At 43.3% G+C, this 22,232-nt stretch overlaps 1 protein-coding gene across 2 annotated transcripts in view; it reads left to right on the forward strand.

The window, feature by feature from the left end:
- CAPN6 (calpain 6) overlaps positions 1-21,641 on the forward strand; it is a 79,768-nt gene extending 58,127 nt beyond the window's left edge. For both annotated transcript variants that reach the window (XM_074962467.1, XM_074962466.1), the window contains exons 7-13: positions 426-503; positions 1,747-1,942; positions 5,060-5,182; positions 7,760-7,962; positions 10,698-10,819; positions 19,420-19,556; positions 21,364-21,641. In XM_074962467.1, coding sequence (XP_074818568.1) covers positions 426-503; positions 1,747-1,942; positions 5,060-5,182; positions 7,760-7,962; positions 10,698-10,819; positions 19,420-19,556; positions 21,364-21,546 — 1,042 coding nt within the window. In that variant the 3' untranslated portion in view covers positions 21,547-21,641. The remainder of the gene's footprint in view (positions 1-425; positions 504-1,746; positions 1,943-5,059; positions 5,183-7,759; positions 7,963-10,697; positions 10,820-19,419; positions 19,557-21,363) is intronic.
- The last annotated feature ends 591 nt before the right edge of the window (positions 21,642-22,232 follow it).

The following is a 22,232-nucleotide window of genomic DNA, read 5'->3' on the forward strand; positions in this document are numbered from 1 at the left end:
CACCCCTTATATAATGCCTTCCCGTCCAAGTGAAGAGCATGATAAATAGCTCAGGAGGAAATTCAGGCTGTGTTTCCAGAGCAGTTTATGTACATTTTGAGGGTCCTTGGGGAATAAAGTCATTCTCATGTGGAAATTTCATCCAAATCTGACCTTCCAAGCCAATGGCTCAGCTATACTGAGGGAGAGGCTGTCAAGTGAAGTAAATCAAGTGCTGCTGTAACTGTGTTTAACATTTTGTCTTTAACCATGTGTCAGTGATGGTTTAATAAATGCCTCTGTGTAAGGCAACAAAACTTTCCTATATATGATCCATCTTGTCAGTGCTCAGACAGTATTTGAATATGAGGGGACAATAAAAGGACTTTTTTTTTTCCAAGTGAGAAGATTTAATTTCACGTATTAAACCACTTTTTTACTTCCAGGTCTGAAGAATGGAAGAAAGTGAGCGACTCAGAGCGCAAGAGCTTGGGACTCACAGTTCAAAATGATGGCGAGTTCTGGTGAGTAAAAATATCTCTGTTGCTTGGGGAACCTCCACTGGAGCTGTCTAAGTCAACAGTTATTATTCGTCCTGGTGTTGTACCTCCCTCAAGGATAATTTCTCTGAATGCATGAGGGCCTGGGACTGTCCTGCAGCTACTGACATTGGACATTAGCAACTGGTGTTGCTTCAGGTTCTCAGGGGGTGGGGATGGAAAGCGTGCGAAAGAACCAAATACCTCGGCCTGAATGAGTACTTACATTACAGGCACCTCAGAGCCATGCTCCTTCAGTATTTAGGAAAATCCCCTTCTTCCTAAATTGATTTGTGCATGGCAAACTATCAAATATCAGGCACTCTCCCAAACTGCATCTAAAACTATCTGCCTGGTACAGTATCTACCTCATGGATTTCCCATTCACCCATCACTGTAGAAGTGAGATCCCTATAAATAAAGATGTAATTAACTAATTTTGATCCTAGTCATTGTTTCCCCGATTTGGGACTGTGTATTCCAGACAGACTGTCTGGAGCCCTGATGAGTCAGTGGGGAGGGGTCACTATCGACAGACATTCTCCTGTCCCAAGGCTCAGTGTGTCACTGCATACCCTTAGCTTTGTCAGAACTGGGAACAAGGGGTTAAATGCAGAGTTTGGTTCCAGGTCTCTTCTATGTCAGGAGAGACCCCAAGCCATGATTACTAGACTGACCCTACTGGATATTAATCTTCAGGACCATCTGCAACTATGTCACAACTACAGCAAAAACAATCGCTGACCCAGACTAACACGGCTACCCCGCTGAAATTACAGCAATATTTCTTGGTTAAAACACTCCCATAGATGAGACTTAAATGGGTTTTAACTGTGTCACACGCCATAGCCCAGTTTAGGGACAGTACTAGGCTGTATTTAAATCCTGAGTACACTTCAGGAGGGACCCACATTGTAACCATGTATGGAGACCAACAGGCTATAACAAAGTCACCTGAAATGGTTGCTTCTGTGTTGTAGATAGAACCTTTGTAGCAGGTACAGAGATGGCATTTGCCCTATGCCATACATACAGTGCCAGTTCCAGCCCTGTGGTTATAACCATGTTCTTAGGATCAGATGGGTTAAGGTCAAAGACGAGTGATGCCTCCACTTGAGCTTTAGAAGGCACCGTGTGTTGTCTTGCCACAGATGGGCATGATGATCCTTTTTATGGAAAGCTTGAGGCCTTTTTTACAAATCATGCCTTGCTTGTGTCCCTGGTTCAGGATGACATTTGATGACTGGTGTCAGAACTTCACCGATGTTGATGTCTGTCGTATTGTGAACACTTCGTACTTCAGCATCCACAAAACCTGGGAGAAGAAAATGGTGCACGGGGCCTGGACCAAGCATTCGGAACCACTGAAAAACCGCTCCGGAGGGTGTTTCGATTACAGAGCCACCTTCTTACAGAATCCCCAGGTAGGAGTTCATTTACACTGAATTGAGAAGGCAATCCTTGGGGGTCAGTGGTGACTCTTGAACAGGAAGCCTGTGCATTTCCATGTAAAGACCACCTGGGAGCATGTTGTTTCATAGATTCCAAGACCAGAAGGGACTGTGACCACCTAGTGTTCTCCCATAGAACGCAGGCCATGAACTTCCCCCAAAATAATTCCTGGAGCAGAACTTTTAGACAAACATCTCACCTAGGTTTAAACATTGTCACAGGATAAAGACTCATATATGTTTCAGTGACTTCTGTAATACCTGGCAGAGTATATAGATATTTATTTAAGACTCATTTTAGCTATACTGAGCCTCGCCCACATGGTCAAGGCAGGAGGAGGTGTCCCTCGTGGATGATGATGAAGGGAGGTCAGTGACCTATTGCCCTGAATCCATGTCCATTCTCCCAACACCTAAAGGAACATTGGTCCAAATTTTATGTTGACACTAATCCATTTTATTAATAGTATTAACCCTGTAGAGACTTTGGCTGAGTGTGATTAAGGGGTAACCTTTTGCACTGATTAGGTTCCTTAAGGACATATAAAACCCCAGAGTTGACTCTCCCATCACTACTCACAAGGCTCTCTTTTTCTTGTCCTAGCTGATTGCTCTCAAGATATCAAAGTTAGCTGGTTCCTTGCTCTCCCCCGTGTCAGACATTGCCAGCACAGCGCATGAGGAGTCAAATGCAAAACTCCCATTATTGTCAGTGGGAGCTGGGCACTCAGTGCTCCACGTATTACTTTGAAAATTTACCTCTTTGTTTTTTGGGTTTTTTTTGCAGAATTCCCCATACTTACAATTGCAGAAACTGTTTTTGTGCCTCCTTGTCTACATTTAGTTGGGTGGTTTCTGTCAGCATTCTTTCTATTTTCTTAGCAGGGCATCAGACAGCTGCAATCATCATTGCTCAGACTAGGAATCATCTGTAACTCCCCGCTTGTCCTTGCCTTTAGGTGCCTAGCAGGGAAGAATGGCTTCTCTTCTATCTCTTCCACAAACAGTCTCCCTTGAAAAGGATCAGCGCTCGTGTGAATTTGTCCAGTTCACAGGGGTGGCAGTTCCTCTTTCTGATCTTGGACATTTTCTTAGTGTTTGTGTCGGTCTACTTTTTAAGTGTTCAGCTACAAAAAAGAAGAGTTCCTGATGTAAGAAGAATGTTATAGATCAGATGCAGTGAAAAGAGCTCCTTTTATTAAATCCTGTCTCAAAGATTGGTACTAGCATTCCTGTGAAATCTTTACCTTTACTTAAGGACAAATTAAATTACCTTGTTCCTGTGTCACATACTACAACAGTCTGGAGACCATTTCTGACCCTCACCCACCGGAGGGAACAGTCTAATTCCCTTGACGGCCTCCTCTGAAGCAAATATTTTCACAGAGGGATTATGAGATATCCACTTCCCTTGCAAAATAAGAGAATTTAAGCATTTTGATAACTGCTATCAGCACATGCCCAGGGCTAATTTCTCTTATTGGTTACTTTATTGGCTACTAGGAGAACAAAATTGGAGCCTAAACAGTGGTTCTCACTATTTATCACTCCTCAGGTAGAGATTCTTGAGCCCCCTCAGTCCTGACAAGAAACAGTTAAACCAGAAAGAAATAACAGGCCGAGAGCCTGGGAGGGAATTAATTTTCTCCAGGACAGCTTTCCTTGTGCCTCCTCTGCAAGAGATTGACGTTTCCTCAAAGTTAAAATGATATTGCCCTAAAGCATGACGGTAAAGGGGAGAAAGAAGGGAAAGTGCCTCATTCTACAGGGCAGAGTGACTCCGAGGAATCTGAAATCACCAGCAGGGGTAGATTAGACGGTGAAAGCAAAGGCAATCCCAGTGTCCACCCCCGAGGAGAACAAGTGAGGAAAACTTTTCAGCAGCATCGGATGGGAGAAAGCTAAACATACCACAGATTACATTACCCTCAATACTGGTCACAATGTTCCAGCGTTCTCTTTAAAACATGAAGCAAGATCAGTGCACTGCACAGTTGGGCCACATTGCAATTTGATGCTGTTTTTCATTTGCTTCATAGTCTCGGTGCGGGGGAGCATCCAATCTTCCTAATCTTGACATATATAACACCATTTCTTTCCCTTGACAAACTGAGATTTGCCCATTAGTGGCAAGTATGAGGAATGAACAGGGAACTTAAAGGTGTCTGTGAAGGGGGAAAGAATTTGGTGTTTGGCCCCGTTTGCTTCTTCGTGGTGTAAAAAACACTCTTCTGGCCTTCTTTTATATATTAGAAATTCTGGTCTTGTCTACCCTCTTTTCTCTGAAAGATTCTGAATCACTGGTGAACTAGTAGGATAGTGATACCATAATTAAAAAACCAGTGAAGCATGATTCATTGAGAAGAGGAAGTGCTATTTATACAGGCTGCACAAATATTTTGATTTTTGTTTGGTCTTGTTGAAACCTACTCAACTAAAATCCCTTAAACACCGTTGGGATAAAATATCTCTTAGTTAAAGATGCAAACCACCCTCTCAGTCAATTTCTCTGAGTCTTCCAAATATTTTCAGCAAAACCAGGAAAGACCAAAACGGACATTTCTGAAGTAACCGGGGATCTGGGGGTGTGGAACAAAAAACCCTTTTCATGCTTTCTTTATACATCATCAAATACAACCCATTTGTCATTTTCATGTCACCGGTAAGGAAAATACCTGGAGTAAACCGGCCCTACTTGGAGATCCATGTAGAAAAAAAGCAAACTCACAGTCCGGACTTTGTTGTTTAACTTTATCTCCTTTCCCCTTTATATTTTTTAAGATTTCTTTTTACTATTGTTTTCAGAGCACATCTGGTGTCATGCCACTTCAATAGCTACTTGGAGACATTCTCTTTTAGCATGCATTGAATGAATCACTGACTTCAATATCTCTGATACTATTAGTTTCAAAATCCCAACAATTGTAACTAATTTTCAGCTCCAACTTGTCGGGAATTGATCATGAATGCAGAACCATCATTCCAGGGACAAACCCATTTCCAGGTACCTCTGCAGTATGCCCTTGTGTACAGTATCTCAGAGATGTTGTCCTAAACAGCTGGTTCTCTGTTCTGTCTCCCCCTTGCTAGTATGTCTTCGATGTCAAGAAGGCTGAGGACAAAGTGCTGATTTCACTACAGCAACAGGATCAGCGCATTTACAAGAAAGATGGGAAAGGGGACAACTTCCCTATTGGCTTTGAAATCTTCAAGGTAGGCCACATCTTCATTTGGGTTTAGAACCTAACTGCAGCTTCACCTCATCAATGGGTGTTTGGCAGGTAGACGCACATTTCAGACAGCGTGGGGTCTAACTGCCCCTGAGATCTCTCAACATGATTCTTGCCCAGTTACTGCAAATACATTCAGATACCATGGCTGTCACTGGGGCTCTTCAGTTTCAAAGCTCAAACCCCTGCCTCTTGAGCTTAAGGAGCAGCAGGATATGGCAAGCCACATGTGGGAGACATGATTGTGTCCACTCAGCTTCCTCCTGACAGCCTCTACTATTGCGCTGGTGATGACTGTTTGAAACAGTTCACACAGCGCTGGAGGAGTTGGTGGGGGGGAGGAGTTGGTGGGCGGGGAAAGTGCAGAAAATTTTGAAGTCTCTTTCATTCGTCAGGTTTGCAAATGAAACAACATTTTTAGTTTGTTACAAAAAAATTATCTAGAATGTTGGTGTTTGAAATGTGAAGGTTTTGGGGGGGTTGTTGGTTTTCTCATTTTCCCCCCTTGCTTTTCATTTTACCAATCAATGCAACAGAATGAACGGCATCTGAACATTTGTCTCTTTTTCCCCGCTGTTTCCTATGGCTACAGCGAAAAGTTGAGGAAATTTGCAAAAGTTGCAAAGTAGCAAGAAGAAAAATGGGGGAATAAAAAGCAAACTCTGGACATCATTCATTCTCACTTTAAGGCCGGAAGGAGCCAGCATGATCATCTAGTCTGACCTCCTAAACAGCGCAGGCCACAGAACCTCACCCACCCACTCCTGTTATAGACCCCTGACCTCTGGTGAAGTTACTGAAGTCCTCAAATCATGATTTAAAGATTTCAAGTTACAGAGAATCAACCATTTACACTAGTTCAAACCTGAAAGTGACCTGTGCCCCATGTTGCAGAGGAAGATGAAAATCCCCCTCAGTGACCTGAGAGGAAATTCCTTCCATACCCCAAATGTGGTGATCAGTAAGACCCTGAGCATGTGGGCAAGACTCAACAGCCAGACACCGGGGAAAGAATTCTCTGTAGTAACTCAGCACCCTCCCCTCTAGTGTCCCATCACTGGCCGCTGGAAATATTTGCTACTAATAATCACAGTTCAGCTACATGCCATTGTAGGCAGTCACATCATACCATTCCCTCCATAAACTTATCAAGCTCAGTCTTGATCATTGTCCCTACCCTAAACAACAGTACATGAGTTGATTGTGCCATAAACAGCAAGTTGACATTTACATTCAATGCATATACATTTGATAATTTCACAGTATCAAAATATATTGAGAAGTATAATTAATACATTCTTCTGGAACACTGCATGATTTGTCTATTCCATATTCCTATCTATTCAATAAACCTAATTATAGGATAACAATCTGAATATAGGATAACATTTTCACAGAAATGTCGTCTTCTTTTTTGTCTGTCAAAATTGTGTTTTGGAAATGTTCGACCAGTCCTACTAATTAATGTGGCTAATTACATGCTGAAGTTTGTAAGCCAAATTCTCTGCTTCATTGAAGTCAAAGAAATTATGCCAGCAGACAATTAAGTGTTACTTTTGCAGGTAGAATGGCTGGAGAAATACATACATATTGTAATGATTCTGTAGAAAATGTTGCAGTCCCCCAGAGAAGATATTGCTTCAAGGTTGTGAACCAAGCATAGATGTCAATCAAACATTTTCTGTATTCAGATTAGAAGGGACAGCAAAGGGCATTCCATCAAAGTGCGTGCACATATTCCTGTGTTACAGATTGTACGTTTTGAGAGGCACTTACGTGCTCTAGTGAGGAATGCCACAGAAGAACCTCAACATGCAGTAGAGACATTTGTGTGTGAATGAGTGCCCGGACAAGCCTTCGGTTGCTATTTTCAGACCTCTGCTACTCTATCATTGCGCCTCTGCCGGTGGACACAGCATGTACTGGCAGCTCTCTCTGCAGTGGGCCCTTTGAAAATAAAGCAGCTTCACTTCATGTGCACGTGTACGAATGCATTGTCCACATAGTGCAGGTAGAAAGGCTTTCCTATTCTCCATTTGGGAAAGATGCAGCAGTTAGAGCACTGAATTGGAAGTCAGAATCTCTAATTCTGCCCCTGCCACTGATTTTGTTTTGCAAGTCATTTTACCTCACGGTGCCTCATTTTCGCCATCTGTGTGGTGGGGATAATGATATTGATCCTTGTAAAGCTTTGAGATCCTTGGATTAAAAGCTCTAAATAAGTCTCAAGTATTATTATTAGTATGGTAAAATATTAATCTTTAGAAAATGTGGCCCATTTTGTTTGGTGGTATTTGTAGGTGAAGGATGATGTCAGCCAACTTCTTTAGCACTAAATCCATTTAAAACCAGATTGTTGTATAATGATGTCCAGGATCTGCCTAAATGTACCTTGGGGCTGGCTAGGGAACGCAACGTTTGATTTTCCTGCTCACATGACTGCACATCATTGTGTAGGCATTCATGTCTCATCACTGGAAACCAGAACCAAACAATGCAGCAAGAAAGACTGTGAGTGAGAAATAAACATGCCAGATCTTGTTCTGCTGTGTAACTGTAGGTGGAGCTTAACAGAGACTATCGGATGCACAAGCTGCAAGTACAAGAAAGAGTGGCAACCTCCATTTACGTCAATACACGCACCGTGTTCCTGAGGAAGCTCCTTGCACGGGGTCGCTATGTTCTTATCCCAACAACACACTATCCTGGCATCGTCACAGCATTTATCCTGAGGCTCTTTACAGATGTGCCATCAGAACTCAGGTACTTGCTACTTTACAACAGTAAAAAGGTTTCTCCCACTGACTCCAGTTCCCCTTTCACCAGCGTGGTTAATCCTCCAAATACCATTGGGTCACGGAAGGCGACTGTGTGACTCATTGAAGTTCATCCACATGAGTCTTTGCTGTTTTAAATGAAGGTTAGTTTTTCAGTGTTTTGAAGCTAGACACCCCTACAGCCAAAGGTAGGCATCTAAACAAAAGTGATGTGATTTTTTCAGACGTGCTAAACACTCTCAGCCACATTAGCTTCACTGGGAGCTGTGGACCATCAGAATCTCTGAAAATGGGGACATTTTTAGTTAGGCCCCTAAATGTAGGTGTCACAGTTGAGGGTAATTGCACCTGTATTCCCGCTCTGTGGTCCAGCAATGGCACCCACTCTAGGCTTCTGGTTCTCCCAGCCACCACCTCTCTTGAATAGAACATGCCTCTCGTTCCCTTCTGATCAGGGTTTTCCAGGCTGTACAGTCCCCTGACCATACTGGGATATCCTAGCAAGAGGCTGCCTAAGAAGACCTGCTTACTTTCTCTTCAGAGACTAATAACAGAGTAATTACCCATCATTATAAGGTACTACACAGCTCTTCCCATGAAAGCCAATTTTATTCTTAAGGTAAAAGCATTACAAGAAAAACACATTAGAAACAGTAAAAGAACCTACATGCATTCTAATAAACTTACCAGAGATCACGCCAAGCTTAACGTGGGCTCTGGCAGGAGCAGTCCTTCAAACCCCCCCACTCAAGTGCTTTTCTTGTGGATTCAGGTTCACCACAGGTTCTGCTCAGAGCCTGTGAACATGTTTAGTCCACCCTTTATACAGTGCAGGGGGTCATTGATCTGGAGTTTCCCAGAGCAGGTAAATAGCAGACAATTGGTTTCTCTCCCCAGGGCATAGTTTCAAAAGGATGGTTCCAAAGTGGGTCATTTGCATTCCCCTTCCCCCAGGTATTTCCTAGAAAATCCACTTTACATGCATTGTTCCAAAAAGTCCTTTGAGGTTTCTCATATCTCCCAGTGATTGCATGAATCCTGTCTTCCTGCTTATGAAGTTCCATACAATAGTACATAAACATTTGCATTTTAATACAATGGACCTGAAAGGTATTAAACCTAATTCAATAATGTTTAACTTAATTCAGTAAAGTTTGTCTTATGTCCAAAAGATTTGTCCACGACATTGTCAGTCTGTCACAGTAGGGGCTCAAGTTTGGGAAATTTTCGCACATGGGTCCGACTTTTATAGTCACCTTCCATTCTGCAGGTGAAATTTTGTGGGCACTAATATTTGCAAGTGCAGTTAATAACATTTACTTGTCTCACAATCTAGCTCACAAACCAGGCAGTTGGACATGCTAATGACATCAAATATTTGCACCTGAAAAATAGGATACTGAGTTGAGGTCCCTGTCACAAGTCAGCCTTCGAAACCAATCTTAAGATATGTATGTTTCAGAAAGCTCATAGAGTTGGGACTGCATGGTGGGCAGCTGCAGTGCAAACTTCCCCCACAATGGCCTGATCTGGGGAATAACCTGTAGGGATGATAGGATAATTGTCTCCCCATAGCCCATTCAATCTTTGACCTCTCTACTGTGACATTTTCAACATGAGTGCCTGTTTGTGCTGTTGGGGGAGAGGTTATTTTGATCACCAAACTCATATCACAGGCGACTGCACAGATGACAATAACATCTTATAAATTGCTATGTTGGTGTGGATTTTAACCTGGGCATCTACTGATGGAAAGGCCCCTGACCCCATTACCACTTTCTTCAGCCATGCAATCTCCCAAACACATCCTTCCCTAATGTCAGCTAAACAGTGAACCTTTTCGTTTACTGGGTCCTATTCTTCTCTCTTTCACATGAGTGTAAAACTGTCAGGGGACTAGCCTGCAGCAGAACCAGTCTCCTGGCAACCTAATGAGTGCAGCTGGCCCTGATAGAAGCTGTCTGATTGACTGAGCCACCTGACTGGTTGAAGGAGTCAGCTGGCTTCTACATAAGCTCAGTAGCAACAGCATTCTAGTGGCTACTCAATGCATCCATAGCCTGCAGCTGTACTTGGTCCAGGCCTTGCCTCTGCTTCTCTCTAGTCTTGCTCCTTCTCCAGCTTCTTTCTGACTCCCAGCTCAGACCCTTGGTTCTGCCTTCTGCCTGCAACTCCTGTTAACCCTTCCATTTAGGCTTTGGTTTCTGACTCTCAGCTCTGATCTTCCACTGGATGTTCTGACTGCAACTCTGATTAACCCTTTGGCTTAGGCTGTGACCCTTGGCTTTGTTCCTCAACCTGCTCCATCTAGGTTCAGCTCTAACTGGTAGGCTAGATTCTTGCTCCAACCACTACACCAGACCGCCCATGAGCGGTTCACTGACAAAATCTGGAGTAACTCAGTTGAAATCAATGGACATATGCAGGGTAAAACTGGTGCAAAAGAAGATTAGGCCCATTATGTTTTTGCATTGATATTAATATTGGTGACTTTTAGTTTTCCCCCCCCCGTGTAGTTGTCATATGAGAGATTATGCCATTTTTATTTACTTAAATATAGGACATTCCTGTAACAGAAACCATTGGTAATAAACCGGTGAAGAACTACAAGTATGATGTTCCAGAAAGGTCAAAATTCCACTGAAGTTCACCATTTTGTTGCTTGACCTTCATCGCTAAAGATTTATAATCTGCTTGAATTGCTTAATCTTGATCTTTCAGGGAGCTGAAGCTAGATAAGCCTAAACGGACATGCTGGAGCATTCTATGTGGTTACCCTCGCATAGTCACGGAAATTAAAATTCACTCCGCCGAAGGTCTACAGAGGCAAGATCGATCGGGTGGTAAGTGCAAAGGAAGACTCTGGAGGAGTGGGAATTGCTTGTTATTTCCTCTGAGGTCATGGTCATTTGAGATGCAAATTGTTCACTTCATGAGAATAATTTGTGACTCTTAAGCCTGAGCTGTTTTTGTCTGGAGAGGCAGGGGTATCGTTTATAGAACATTGTGATATCAGAGCAGGCTTTCGAAAGGAGAGCTGGGGTTAAGGAGGCATCAAAAAGTGACAAGAGCTATGAGTTAAATATGCTGGCCCAGACGGTGAATAATGGGCAGTCACTTTTGATGAGCATGTAGGGAATGATTCAGAAATTCAGAAATTCACAGCGATCATTTCATCTTTGAGGGTTACTTATTGTCAAAATTGAAAATTGCCAGTGAGTCAGCTGGATGGAACTCCCGGTAATGAGATCCATTCTGCTATATACATCTAACCACATTTCATCCAAGGACTTCAAAGTACTTTGCACTTCATAGATTCATAGAGTTGAAGGCCAGGAAGGACCATTAGATCATTTAGTTTGACCTCCTGTTCAAAGGCCATTACATTTCACCCATTTACCCTTGCAGTGAGTTCAATAACTTGTGTTTGACTAAAGCATAATTTGTATTTGGCTAAAGCACATCTTCCAGAAGAGCATCCAGTCTTGATTTGAAGAGAGGGAGAATCCACCATTTCCTTGGTCGCTTGTTCCAGTGATTACACACCCTCACTTGTTTCCAGTCAGAATTTGTCTGGCTTCAGCTTCCAACCATTGGTTCTTGTTATGCCCTTTCCCTACTAGATTAGAGCCCTTTAGTACCCAGTATTTTCTCCCCAGGGAGGTACTTACACACTGCCATCAAGTCAATCACTTACAATCTCTTTTTGATAAACTAAACAGATTGAGAGTGGTAGCCATGTGAGTCTGTATCAGCAAAAAAACCCAAAAAATGAGGAGTCCTTGTGGCACCTTAGCGAATAACAAATTTATTTGGGCCTAAGCTTTCATGGGCTAAAACCCACTTCATCAGATGCATGGAGTGGAAAATACAGTAGGAAGAGATATATACATAGAGAACATGAAAAAATGGGTGTTGCCATACCAACTGTAACGAGACCAATTAATTAAGGTGGGCTATTATCAGTAGGAGGGAAAAAAACTGTTTGTAGTGATAATCAGGATGGCCCATTTCAAACAGTTGACAAGAAGGTGTGAGTAACAGTAGGGGGAAAAATTAGCATAGGGAAATAGTTTTTCTTTGTGTAATGACCCATCCACTCCCAGTGTTTATTCAAGCCTAATTTAATGGTGTCCAGTTTGCAAATTAATTCCAATTCTGCAGTTTCTCTTTGGAGTCTGTTTCTGAAGATTTTTGGTTGGAGAATTGCGACTTTTCGGTCTGAAATTGAGTGACCAGGGAGGTTGAAGTGTTCTCTGACTGGTTTTTTAATGTTATAATGCTTGATGTCTGATTTGTGTCCAACAATGCCCCTCTGCCATGTACATTGGCCAAACCAGACAATCTCTACGCAAAAGAACAGATTGAGTTTTTCATTGTAAGGCACTTTCTCCAGCCCTCAAATCATTTTTTGTAGTTCTTTTCTGCACCGTCTCCAATTTTTTTAATATCCATGCACACACCAGAACTCTATACAGTATTCCAGTATCTGTGTTGCCAATTACAACTTAATCACTGTGAGGTAATTACTGTTCTATTACAACTGTTTGGGGCTTGGTAAATTGAGCAGAGAAGTTAAGTCACTTGTGCCTTGTACAGCACAGGCTATGTGTCAGTGTTTATCAAAAAGAAAAGCTGTCCTGAAACAGAGAGGCCAGAACCTCTCTCTGGTGCCTATCTCTGACAGCTAATTAAGACTTTCCTCATCACTGTCCTTTGCTCCCTGTCTTTTACATCCTCTCTCTGTCTGCCACAGTTAAATTATTATGCCTTCCAATGACCAAAAGGATAGACGTGGGCGGAGACAACTGGCAGAGAGTAGTAGGTTAAGAGAAAGCAAGAGAGGGAACAAAGACAGTCTGGGTGAACCTGGAACAAGAAACAAGTAAGACTGCCGAAACAATGGCTTCCCTGATGTATTTGCTACAGAGAGAGCTTCAGATTTGGTTGGCTTGGAATCTGGAGCTGAGTTGCTGTAACTCCTTATAATAGAGAAGTAATTATAGTGAGACCTGTGCATGAACTTCTTAAGAAACAGTTGCTAAGAATCTCCAAACTGTTGGATAGAATTCTGCTCCAGTTCCCTAATAGCAGCCAATATCTGTGTTCCTCTGAGTGGCTGACTGCAGTCTTCGCTGTACAGGTCATTTTTGCTAACTGCAGTTGTCTTTTCAGGGGATGGAAGGAGGGGATGGAGGAAATTGCTTCAGTTCATTTTTCTTGGCAGTTTTCTTTCAGGGCTGCAATCCTCTTTTATGTGATTAGACTTCAGATGTGCAAGTAATATGGCTGACATTCTTGGAGAGACTAGCTGGATGGATGACACCAAAGGGAGAAAGACCAGCAGAGGAGGGGTTTCAAGAGAGGCAGGGCATTCTTGCTCTTCCCCTCAAAAATGACACTTAAGCTTTTAGACTTTTTTTCCTTACCCCTTTAAAATTCCTTAAGCATTTTCCTATCACATTCCCTGTGGGAAAACAGTCAGGAGAGAGAATTGGGTTCTATCACTTCACAACCCCTAGCACTCTTGCAGTGTTGCCAAGATCACTAAAACAAACTTCCACTGCTGCCAAAAAGCTGGCTTCAGCTCAGGAAGTGAAATGGGATTTGTCAAGCTGTGATACTGTCTATAATTTACAATGGGAACTTGCAACCAGTGATTAATAGAAATTAATCTCTCCTGCCTACAAGGTGGTTTAAAATACCTTTAGAGCCAGATTCTGCCATCCTTACATCCAGCTCTAGCTATGACACAGTCCACAGCTGACCCCCCCCAGCCTAGTATTGCTGATGTGCTTTGAGGAGCTGTGCTAAGACACTTGTTTGATATTACACTGGATTTTATGGCCAGGGGCTAAATACTGTACAGACTTTTATTGTGTCTTTTCAAATGGGTTAATAGTACTCCGTTAAAAATCCCGTCTGTAGCTTGGTCATAAACCAAAATCACTACAGCATTAAAGTTAGTGTTCACAGATACATTAGAAAATATGCTTTGAGTATACTTCCTTAAAACTGCCATATAGAAGCAAACCCTTTTCTTTCCCTCTGTCCCCATCTGGGGACCAGCTCCCACTCATCTCAAAGCACTGGAAAAGGACTGTGTGGGTCTCAGAGACAGCTTTCCTGTGGGGGGAGTGCCATGTGGGATTCCAAGTCCCATGAGCAAGTATCAAAATAGCCGCCTTACCCAGTGGCCCCTGAGTGCTCCTAGGTCAAAACACACTTAAAAGCAATGACCCACTCCAGCCTCCTGTCTAATCAGAACTACGGGGTATGGAAGGAGTCTGGCAGCAAACCCAGTCAGGACTGATGAGTGAGGGTTTTCACTTGTGTTAGGTACATTCAGTATGTTTGCTTAGAAGGAAAATAAGTAGAACATGAAGAGGTGGTCAGAGAAAGCCTGTTGTGCCCAAAGCACTAGGCACATTGTCTAAGGTTAGTTCAGTCCTACATAGAGATTACCTTCCTGGTGGCAAGCTCATTGAGACCTTGCCTTACAAGATGAGCCTCTTGATTGTTTTTACCCCATCACATTTTGCATACGTAAATGTGAATGTTTTCTGAGTCCAGATGAGAGCACCCCATTCTCTCTTTCCACTCTGCTTTGCAGAGTTCCTACTTCTAAACCTAACTTCCCCCTTTCTTAGCTTCCATCATCCATCAGCTCCACTGTCTGTGGTGGGACTAAAAACACCAACTGCCAGAATCAGTTCTGTATAAGGCATCTCTCCCATCCCTTGTGGTAGAGAAGAGACAGGACTTGGTGGTAATTAATATAACTGGGATTTTTTTTATCCTTTTGAACACAGACGAGATCCTGTAGTTCTTTACAGCTCACTGAATTGCTAACTCGGTCTGTGCTGTAATGTTATCACATCGGGTACCCATAAATTGTGGTCTGGGATAAGCAGTCAAGTAAGGGACTGGTTACCACACAGTAGTATCCTATACAGAAGGGCCTGAACTGGAATGTCTGATCTGAACAGCCTTGAATCTGGTGGAAGTTTAGATTTGGATACACAATTCACCACTTAAAGCCTATCTGTAATATCTGAGAGAGCCATACTGTGGAGGTATTTCTGGCCAAATTACTCAAAAATTGGAGCCAAAGAGACCTCTGTCCATGGCAAACACACACCACATCATGGCTCTTGTTCTGGTTATTGTGACAATGTTGCTTCCTGCCACCGGAACGTAGTTTGGTTGGTTTGTTTTTAAAATACTCTGCTTGCTGCTGCTATAGATGATCTGTCCTGGCCAATTAATTGATTGTTTGCTGTTGACAAGGTTAAGCGATGGATCTGGTCACTCAGATGTCAGAGAAACATTAGCATATTTTCTGCTTCTCTTGGAAGTATCCAGTTATGAGTGAATTCATTCTGAGATTTAACCAATTACCATTAAGCCAATTATGGCGGCAGACTTGCAAGGGGATGAAGAAGGGATGTTTGCTTTGGCTTTTCTTTCTTCATTCCAAGTCTATTTTAAAATCATCCCAGCTACTGTCTGTCATGGTCTTTTCATCACAGCTAATCTCAAATAGCCCTCCAAGTTTTCTAAAATGTTGCCCCTGAAGCTTCATGTTGGATTCCAATGTTTAATTCTTTCACTTTGTTTTAACTGCTCCCACTCCTTCCAAAATGGTATTTTAATACTTGTCACTAATGGCTATTTGATAAGCAGGAAAAGTGAGGGTACAAGAAATACCTTGTAAACATCCTGTGAGGGGGGAGAGAAAACATTTTTGAGTGCCGTACTCAGAGCCAGCTCAAAAACTTGTTCCTGCCCAATTTCTAACACCACTATAAGCACGCTCCTCTATTATTTGTTTTGCGGTAGTGCCTAGCCCTCCCAGTTATAGATCAGGGCCCCACCGTGCTAGGTGCTGTACAAACAGAACAAAACAATGGTCCCTGCTGCAAACCGCTTACAAACCAAGTTACTGTAATCTTCAGGACATTTCATTGGTTAATAACAAAGTGCCATGTCTTGATGTCTTTGGTCAGTTTTTATTCAGTCAATGGGGGTTTTGCTGAATAAGGACTGAGTACAGACTGACTAAAGACCTCAAGATCTGGACTAAAGAACACTTTTTCTATATAATCTTGAAAGCCTTTGCCTTGTACAATAGCACCTTATTGTGAATGTTCTTGTCTAAAGTCCATTATCCATAAAGCAATGGGCTGCCTTCACCGTGAGGCTAACTCTGATCAGATCTCATTTTGGCTTAAAAGCTGTCATCTAGATCACTACTTTTCTTGGGACTACATTCTTATTAGCTTTTATCTCTCACTCATGATTTTGGCTTTATTTTTGTCCCTGTGTTATCCTTTTCTTAAATTGCCATGTCCCGTCCATTTCCCACAGCCATCGGATTGTGATAGAACAGGGATCGGCAACCTTTGGCACGCGACCCATCAGGGAAATCCGCTGGTGGGCTGGGACAGTTTGTTTACCTGCCGCGTCTGCAGGTTCGGCAGATCGCAGCTCCCACTGGCCGTGGTTTGCCGCTCCAGGCCAATGGGGGCTGCGGGAAGCAGCGTGGGCTGAGGGATGTGCTGGCCACCACTTCTCGCAGCCTCCATTGGCCTGGAACGGCAAACTGCGGCCAATGGGAGCTGCGATCAGCCGAACCTGCGGATGTTGCAGGTAAACAAACCGTCCTAGCCCACCAGCGGATTTCACTGATGGGCCACGTGCCAAAGTTTGCCGATCCCTGTTCTATCACAATCACAAAGGTTGCCAATCCCTGTGATAAAGCTACTGTCCTGGTGTGACCTTGGGAACTGAACTGCCAGACTGGTGGGCCTAGTTCTTTACCACCTGGCACCTGTGTAGTGACTGATTCCTGAACAACGTGGGTATGAAATGCCGCCTTTCTGATTTAGTAGCCATTATGCACAGGTTTAAACATGCAAAGAGCTGAGCAGTGGCGAATCAGGCCCTTTAAAACCACTGAGAAAATATCTTTGTCTTGTCTCAGATCTTTAGGCATCACATCTCTTTTGAGCCATGTTTCTTCAAAAGATTGTACCATTTTCCTTACAGTAACTGAAAGTTCAGCATTCCAGCCAGGAATGTGTCTTGCTTTGACACTTTTAATCTTTCTTTCTTTCTTTCTTTGTAACTCCTGAGTAGATTTAATTAGTTTATTGAAATGTTAGCCTTTCTATTTCTTTTGATTGATTAAATAATCTGGGCTAACAGCTCTCTGCCGCAATACAGATATGCCTGTTAACTATTAGAATCCTGTGTACTCTCCTTTCTGTCGCTTCTCTGTGCCTGTTGCTCGCCTGATTGCTATTAACAAGCTGCTCTAGTACTTTGCTTTGCTATTTGCCTAAGGCCACAATAGTTGACACCATTTTGTGAAAAGACCCCATTTTATTCAGAACAGTTTTCAAAATGTCTTTGACTAGGGGTGGGCTCTCGTGTTACTTGTAACAGACTGTAAGTATGTGCCCCAAAGGCTAAATCAACACACTCAGTGACACAGAAATAATTGTCGACCAAAAAAACCAATAAATTGGTACCTGCAGCAGTAATCTGTAAGTGCTATGTGTTGTCATGGCAACAGTCCTATTCTATGGATAGCCAGAGTAAAGAATATGGGCAAGTCTGTTCCTTTCTCTAAAATATCTATGGTTCTTGCTCCTTCAGAAGTACGTAGCTGTTCTCGTGTTTGTTTGTGTGAGATGTTGGTGTCTGTCCTTGTGACCAAGTAGATACTTGAGAGAAATTATATGTAATATCAGTTATTAAGGAACTACAGTCACTTTAAATTTAGGTTTCAGAGTAGCAGCCGTGTTAGTCTGTATCAGCAAAAAGAAAAGGAGTACTTGTGGCACCTTAGAGACTAACCAATTTATTTGAGCATAAGCTTTCGTGAGCTACATCCGATGAAGTGAGCTGTAGCTCACGAAAGCTTATGCTCAAATAAATTGGTTAGTCTCTAAGGTGCCACAAGTCCTCCTTTTCTTTTTACTTTAAATTTAGTGGCTACAAGGAAGTTACACTTTACATCTGGCTCTTTGTCCAAAGACTGCAAACAACTTCTTTTGGAGCAGAGCTCTGTCCACATGCAAATGGGCATTATTCCAATTGAGATATCATCTAATGATGAAGTTCCGTTGCATGCTGAAAAATTATATTTGCATTAATATAAAAGTAGAAACAAAATGAATCGAAACAATGATGTCTAAATGAAATGTTTTTACCTTATCAAAACCAAATGTTTTGAAATTATTAAAACAAAATGAGAATCTAAATGATTTGTTTGGACACTTTCTTGTAGACAATGGTGTCAAAAATGGACATGTTCCCGTGAAACGTTTGTTTGACAAACCTGCGTTTTCTGACGGGGAAACTGTTCTGTAGAAAAATACTTGACCAGCTCTGGTCCTAATACCAAAGAGGATGCAGGTCAGCTCTTTCCAACTTGGAGGTTTAACATTAGGCATCTAACTTTGTGTGTAGGGACCTACATGAAAATGATTTTGAGGCCTTTGGAGAGCTGGCTTTCATTGCCTTTGGTGGGAATTAGCACCTCTTGACCATCTATTTAGGTGCTTTCATATGGAGTTTGATGGCTACTTTTATACACACATTTTTTGCCTTAATATCTAGAGAGGTGCTGAGGGGCCTCACACTTTAAAAACCATCTGGTGTATAAGCCAGGAGTAGATAGAGAGAGGGAGATTGTCAAACAGACCGTGGTGCGGGGAGGAGGGAGGAAACGAAAGGAGAAGGCAGTATGGTCTAGTGGCTAGAGCTCTGGACTGGGACTCAGGGGCCTGGGTTTTATCCACTGCTCTGCGTGGTGTCATTTTCTGAGTTGCTTTCCCCCCTACACCTCACTTCCCCATTGCTACAGTGGAGTTAATGAGAATGACCTCCTTTGTAAAGCACTTTGAGGTCTACTATCAGCACTACATAAGAGCTAGAGGGTATTGTTAAGAGATTAAGCCGCCTGGATTTTGAAAACACAAATGACCTTTAATAATGTGAGAATTGTACTCTCTTGTTTTAATGCATCTCTAACTACAAGGCTGTACCCCCCTCTCACGAGGCTGTTACCCAGACCTCAGATTAGCTGTGAATTTATGCAGCTTACCTTTGATTTACTTTGAGCTTCCCTAGGATTTCTCATGATAACTAGGCTGTTGGCTAGAGGGATCCAGCCTTTGCGGCAGAGCACAGGGAAGCTAAATGACTCTCTCACTATCCTACGGTGAGCCAGGGGCAGGATCAGGAATTTGCAAACCTGTGCTCTCTTGTCTTCTCCTGACTACAAGCCAGCCACCTGTTCTCGTCCCTATCAATGGTGCCTCCATAAGTAGTTGGCACTTGTTCCTCTGACTCTCCCTGGTGTTTCTGACTCGGAATCAGTTTCTCAGCTAGTCCAGTGGGACTAATAAAGACTCTGCTGACTGTGTTTCAGGAGCAGATCCCTACCTGATTATCAAGTGTGAGAATCAAAAAGTTTGCTCTGCTGTCCAGCAAGACACCGTCAGTGCCATTTTTGACACACAAGCTCTTTTCTACAGAAAGAAGATCGAGCATCCCATTATTGTCCAGGTAAGGAAGGGAATCCCAGAGCCTTGCAGCAAAGTACATGCTCCCACAGGCAACCAGAGTAATGCTACAGCAGGGGAAACAGACAGGTCTATCCACAGCATCCGTGTGCAGCTTATACAGCAATGCAAAGCAGCAGTGGGGGTTAAACAAATGTGACATTGATGGGCTAAAGGTCTGACATATGTTAACTGCTCCTTCACAAGATCAGTACCCAGAACTGGGGCTGCTGAGGCAGAAGAATATGAGAATTACTGCTTCTCCTTAACAGCCCCATGGCTGAAGTAATTCAATTTATATTGATTCTCTTATATCCACCACCCAAAATAGTAACCATTAATAATATCTTGGCGTTACATAGCACTCAAAGGTGGTTAAACGCCTTCATCCCTACTTTATAGCTGAGGGAACTGTGGCATAGAAAAATGAAGGGATTTGCCCAAAGTCACTCACTGAATTAATGGCACAGCCAAGAACAGTCTCTTGACTCTCAGACATGTGGTCTGTATCAGCTAAACCCACATGTCAACCTCTAAGTAAGAGGCATATCAGTGCTTAGAGAAGGCTATGCCAGTGCAGTTATGGGAGTGTGCCCTCAGTGAAATCTGTTACACTTGATAGTTGCCTAGTACCATAAGAATGTAAGAAAACGAAGTCTTTTTCTCCTCCTGGGTTGGATCAGTGCTTCTATAGGATTTTAAGAATAATCCATAACTCAATCCACTACTATTAGAAAGGAATGGCAGAGAGGGAAGCTAGCCTTGCAGTGCTGTGAGAGCAGTTTACAAACAGTGAACATGTCTGACTGTTCACTACACTATATCTAGAATTCCTCTGGCACAATTCTTCTCTGAGCTGAAAGGGATCTGCTCAGTTCACTATGAGCAAAAGGAGGCTGAGAAAGCAGGTATCTCACAGCCCTCAGAATATAGTCAGGGTATGAATATAACCTAATAACACAGCTGATGGTAAGGGTCTCCTGTTTCCCAATCAGTATGGGCAGGACTGATCCTGGGGACAAGTCGCTAACAGACGTATAAGCCTTCTGGAGATCAGGCTAACACAACCCCCATCACCTCATAACACTCAACACAAACTCCCACTTTTCCAGGTTGATTGAGGCAAAAATAGAGAAAAACACAGCTGACTGCTTCAGAATCACAGTGTTTCACAGGCCGAGCCAGATGCATGGCCCAGGGAAGACTGCCATGTGCCACTGTGGCAACACAAATCAGCCTTAAAAGCACTTACATTGGCAATGGAGGATTCCCCCATATGGTGGTGGTAGAGCTGTCATAGAGATGCCCAAGCCCCTGCCCCCTCCCCCCCGAGCCTCTGGCGGAGGAGGTATGGCTAGGCCAAGGAGGCATGGCCAAGACTCCATGGTAGGAACAGCCCTTGGGGCCATAGGTAGCTGAGTAAAATGCAAGCAGCCTGGGGCCAGGAATGGGTTGTAGAGAAAAGTCGACAAGCTGATTAGCTGCAGGTCTTTATTGGTGATGAACCCAAACACGCAGTTTCTATTCCTCTTCTAGGTTACATATGAGGCCAAGCAAAATGCTGGGAGTTGTGTTTTCATCTCTTTATTTTACTAGTGTATGTAAATGAATATGCAAGTCAAGAACAGCCCTCAGGCTCTAGATAATTAGCCAACTTTAGACCCCCTCCCCCCCCCCCGTTCCCCACTCCTGCTCCAGGGGGTTAATGTGAGTGCCCCTTATCCACCATGAATGACCCTTTTCAGTGGAGTGTGACAGGAAGCACTGGCTGGGCTGTGGTTATTTCTGTTCCCTTGTAATTGTATGTCTAGGTCTGGAATAGCAACGTCTTGTGTGACCAGTTCCTTGGACAAGTGCTGCTGGCTGCACTCCCTGGTGACCCCAGAGAACCGCAGACTCTCCAGCTCCGGGGAAAAGGCAGCCGAGAAGCAGATGAAATGCCAGGTCACATCACCGTCAAGGTTGTTTCCAGTGACGACCTCATGGAGCTATGAATACCAGAGCCCTGCAGACCCAGACAAAGCTGTCGCCTCGCAGCAAGAACTCTTGTCTGTGCTTTCAGTGTGAACGACTCGGGAGCAAAGGTTTCCAGAAAGCCCCCTCTTGCGCAGTCTGACCATGTGGGGGCGGGGGGTGTGCAGGGGAGGGGGGAGGTGGTTTTTTTTAAAGGAAAAAAATATATAATGCAGCAACTATGGCAGGAGACAGGCCGATCTAAAATTCAGTGACAACACTCGTTACCAAACCGCCACCTCCCCATCCGCTCCAGCTGGGGGTGACATTGCAGTAGATTGAGGCGCACAATCCTACAGCGCAGCCCACTATTCCTGGAGGTTTCTAGCGTGCTGTTTTTGTTGTCTATTTCAGGGCGACAGGCTGGAAAGGCACTAATGTCCATGGTGCACAGGTGAGGGGATGGAGTGCAGGAGCTGGCCCCATGGCTAAATCCCTGCCCAGCCTTTGAAATGTTTACCAGCACCCTGTCACTCGTGAGGGATTTGTCTGGGCTGCAGTTGGTTGAAATGAGTTACTTTTCATTTAATCCTACAATAATTTGTATTAACAGCACTATTACTACTGCTAATCAGACATTACTATGCCTCAACTGAAACGTCATTGGTAGAAGCGTCGGAGCAGTCATTCAAAATGCACAGAAGTGGAAACCTGGTGGAAGAAGAAT

The sequence above is a fragment of the Natator depressus genome, chromosome 9, assembly GCF_965152275.1.
Source record: "Natator depressus isolate rNatDep1 chromosome 9, rNatDep2.hap1, whole genome shotgun sequence".
In the NCBI taxonomy this organism is placed as follows: Eukaryota; Metazoa; Chordata; order Testudines; family Cheloniidae; genus Natator; species Natator depressus.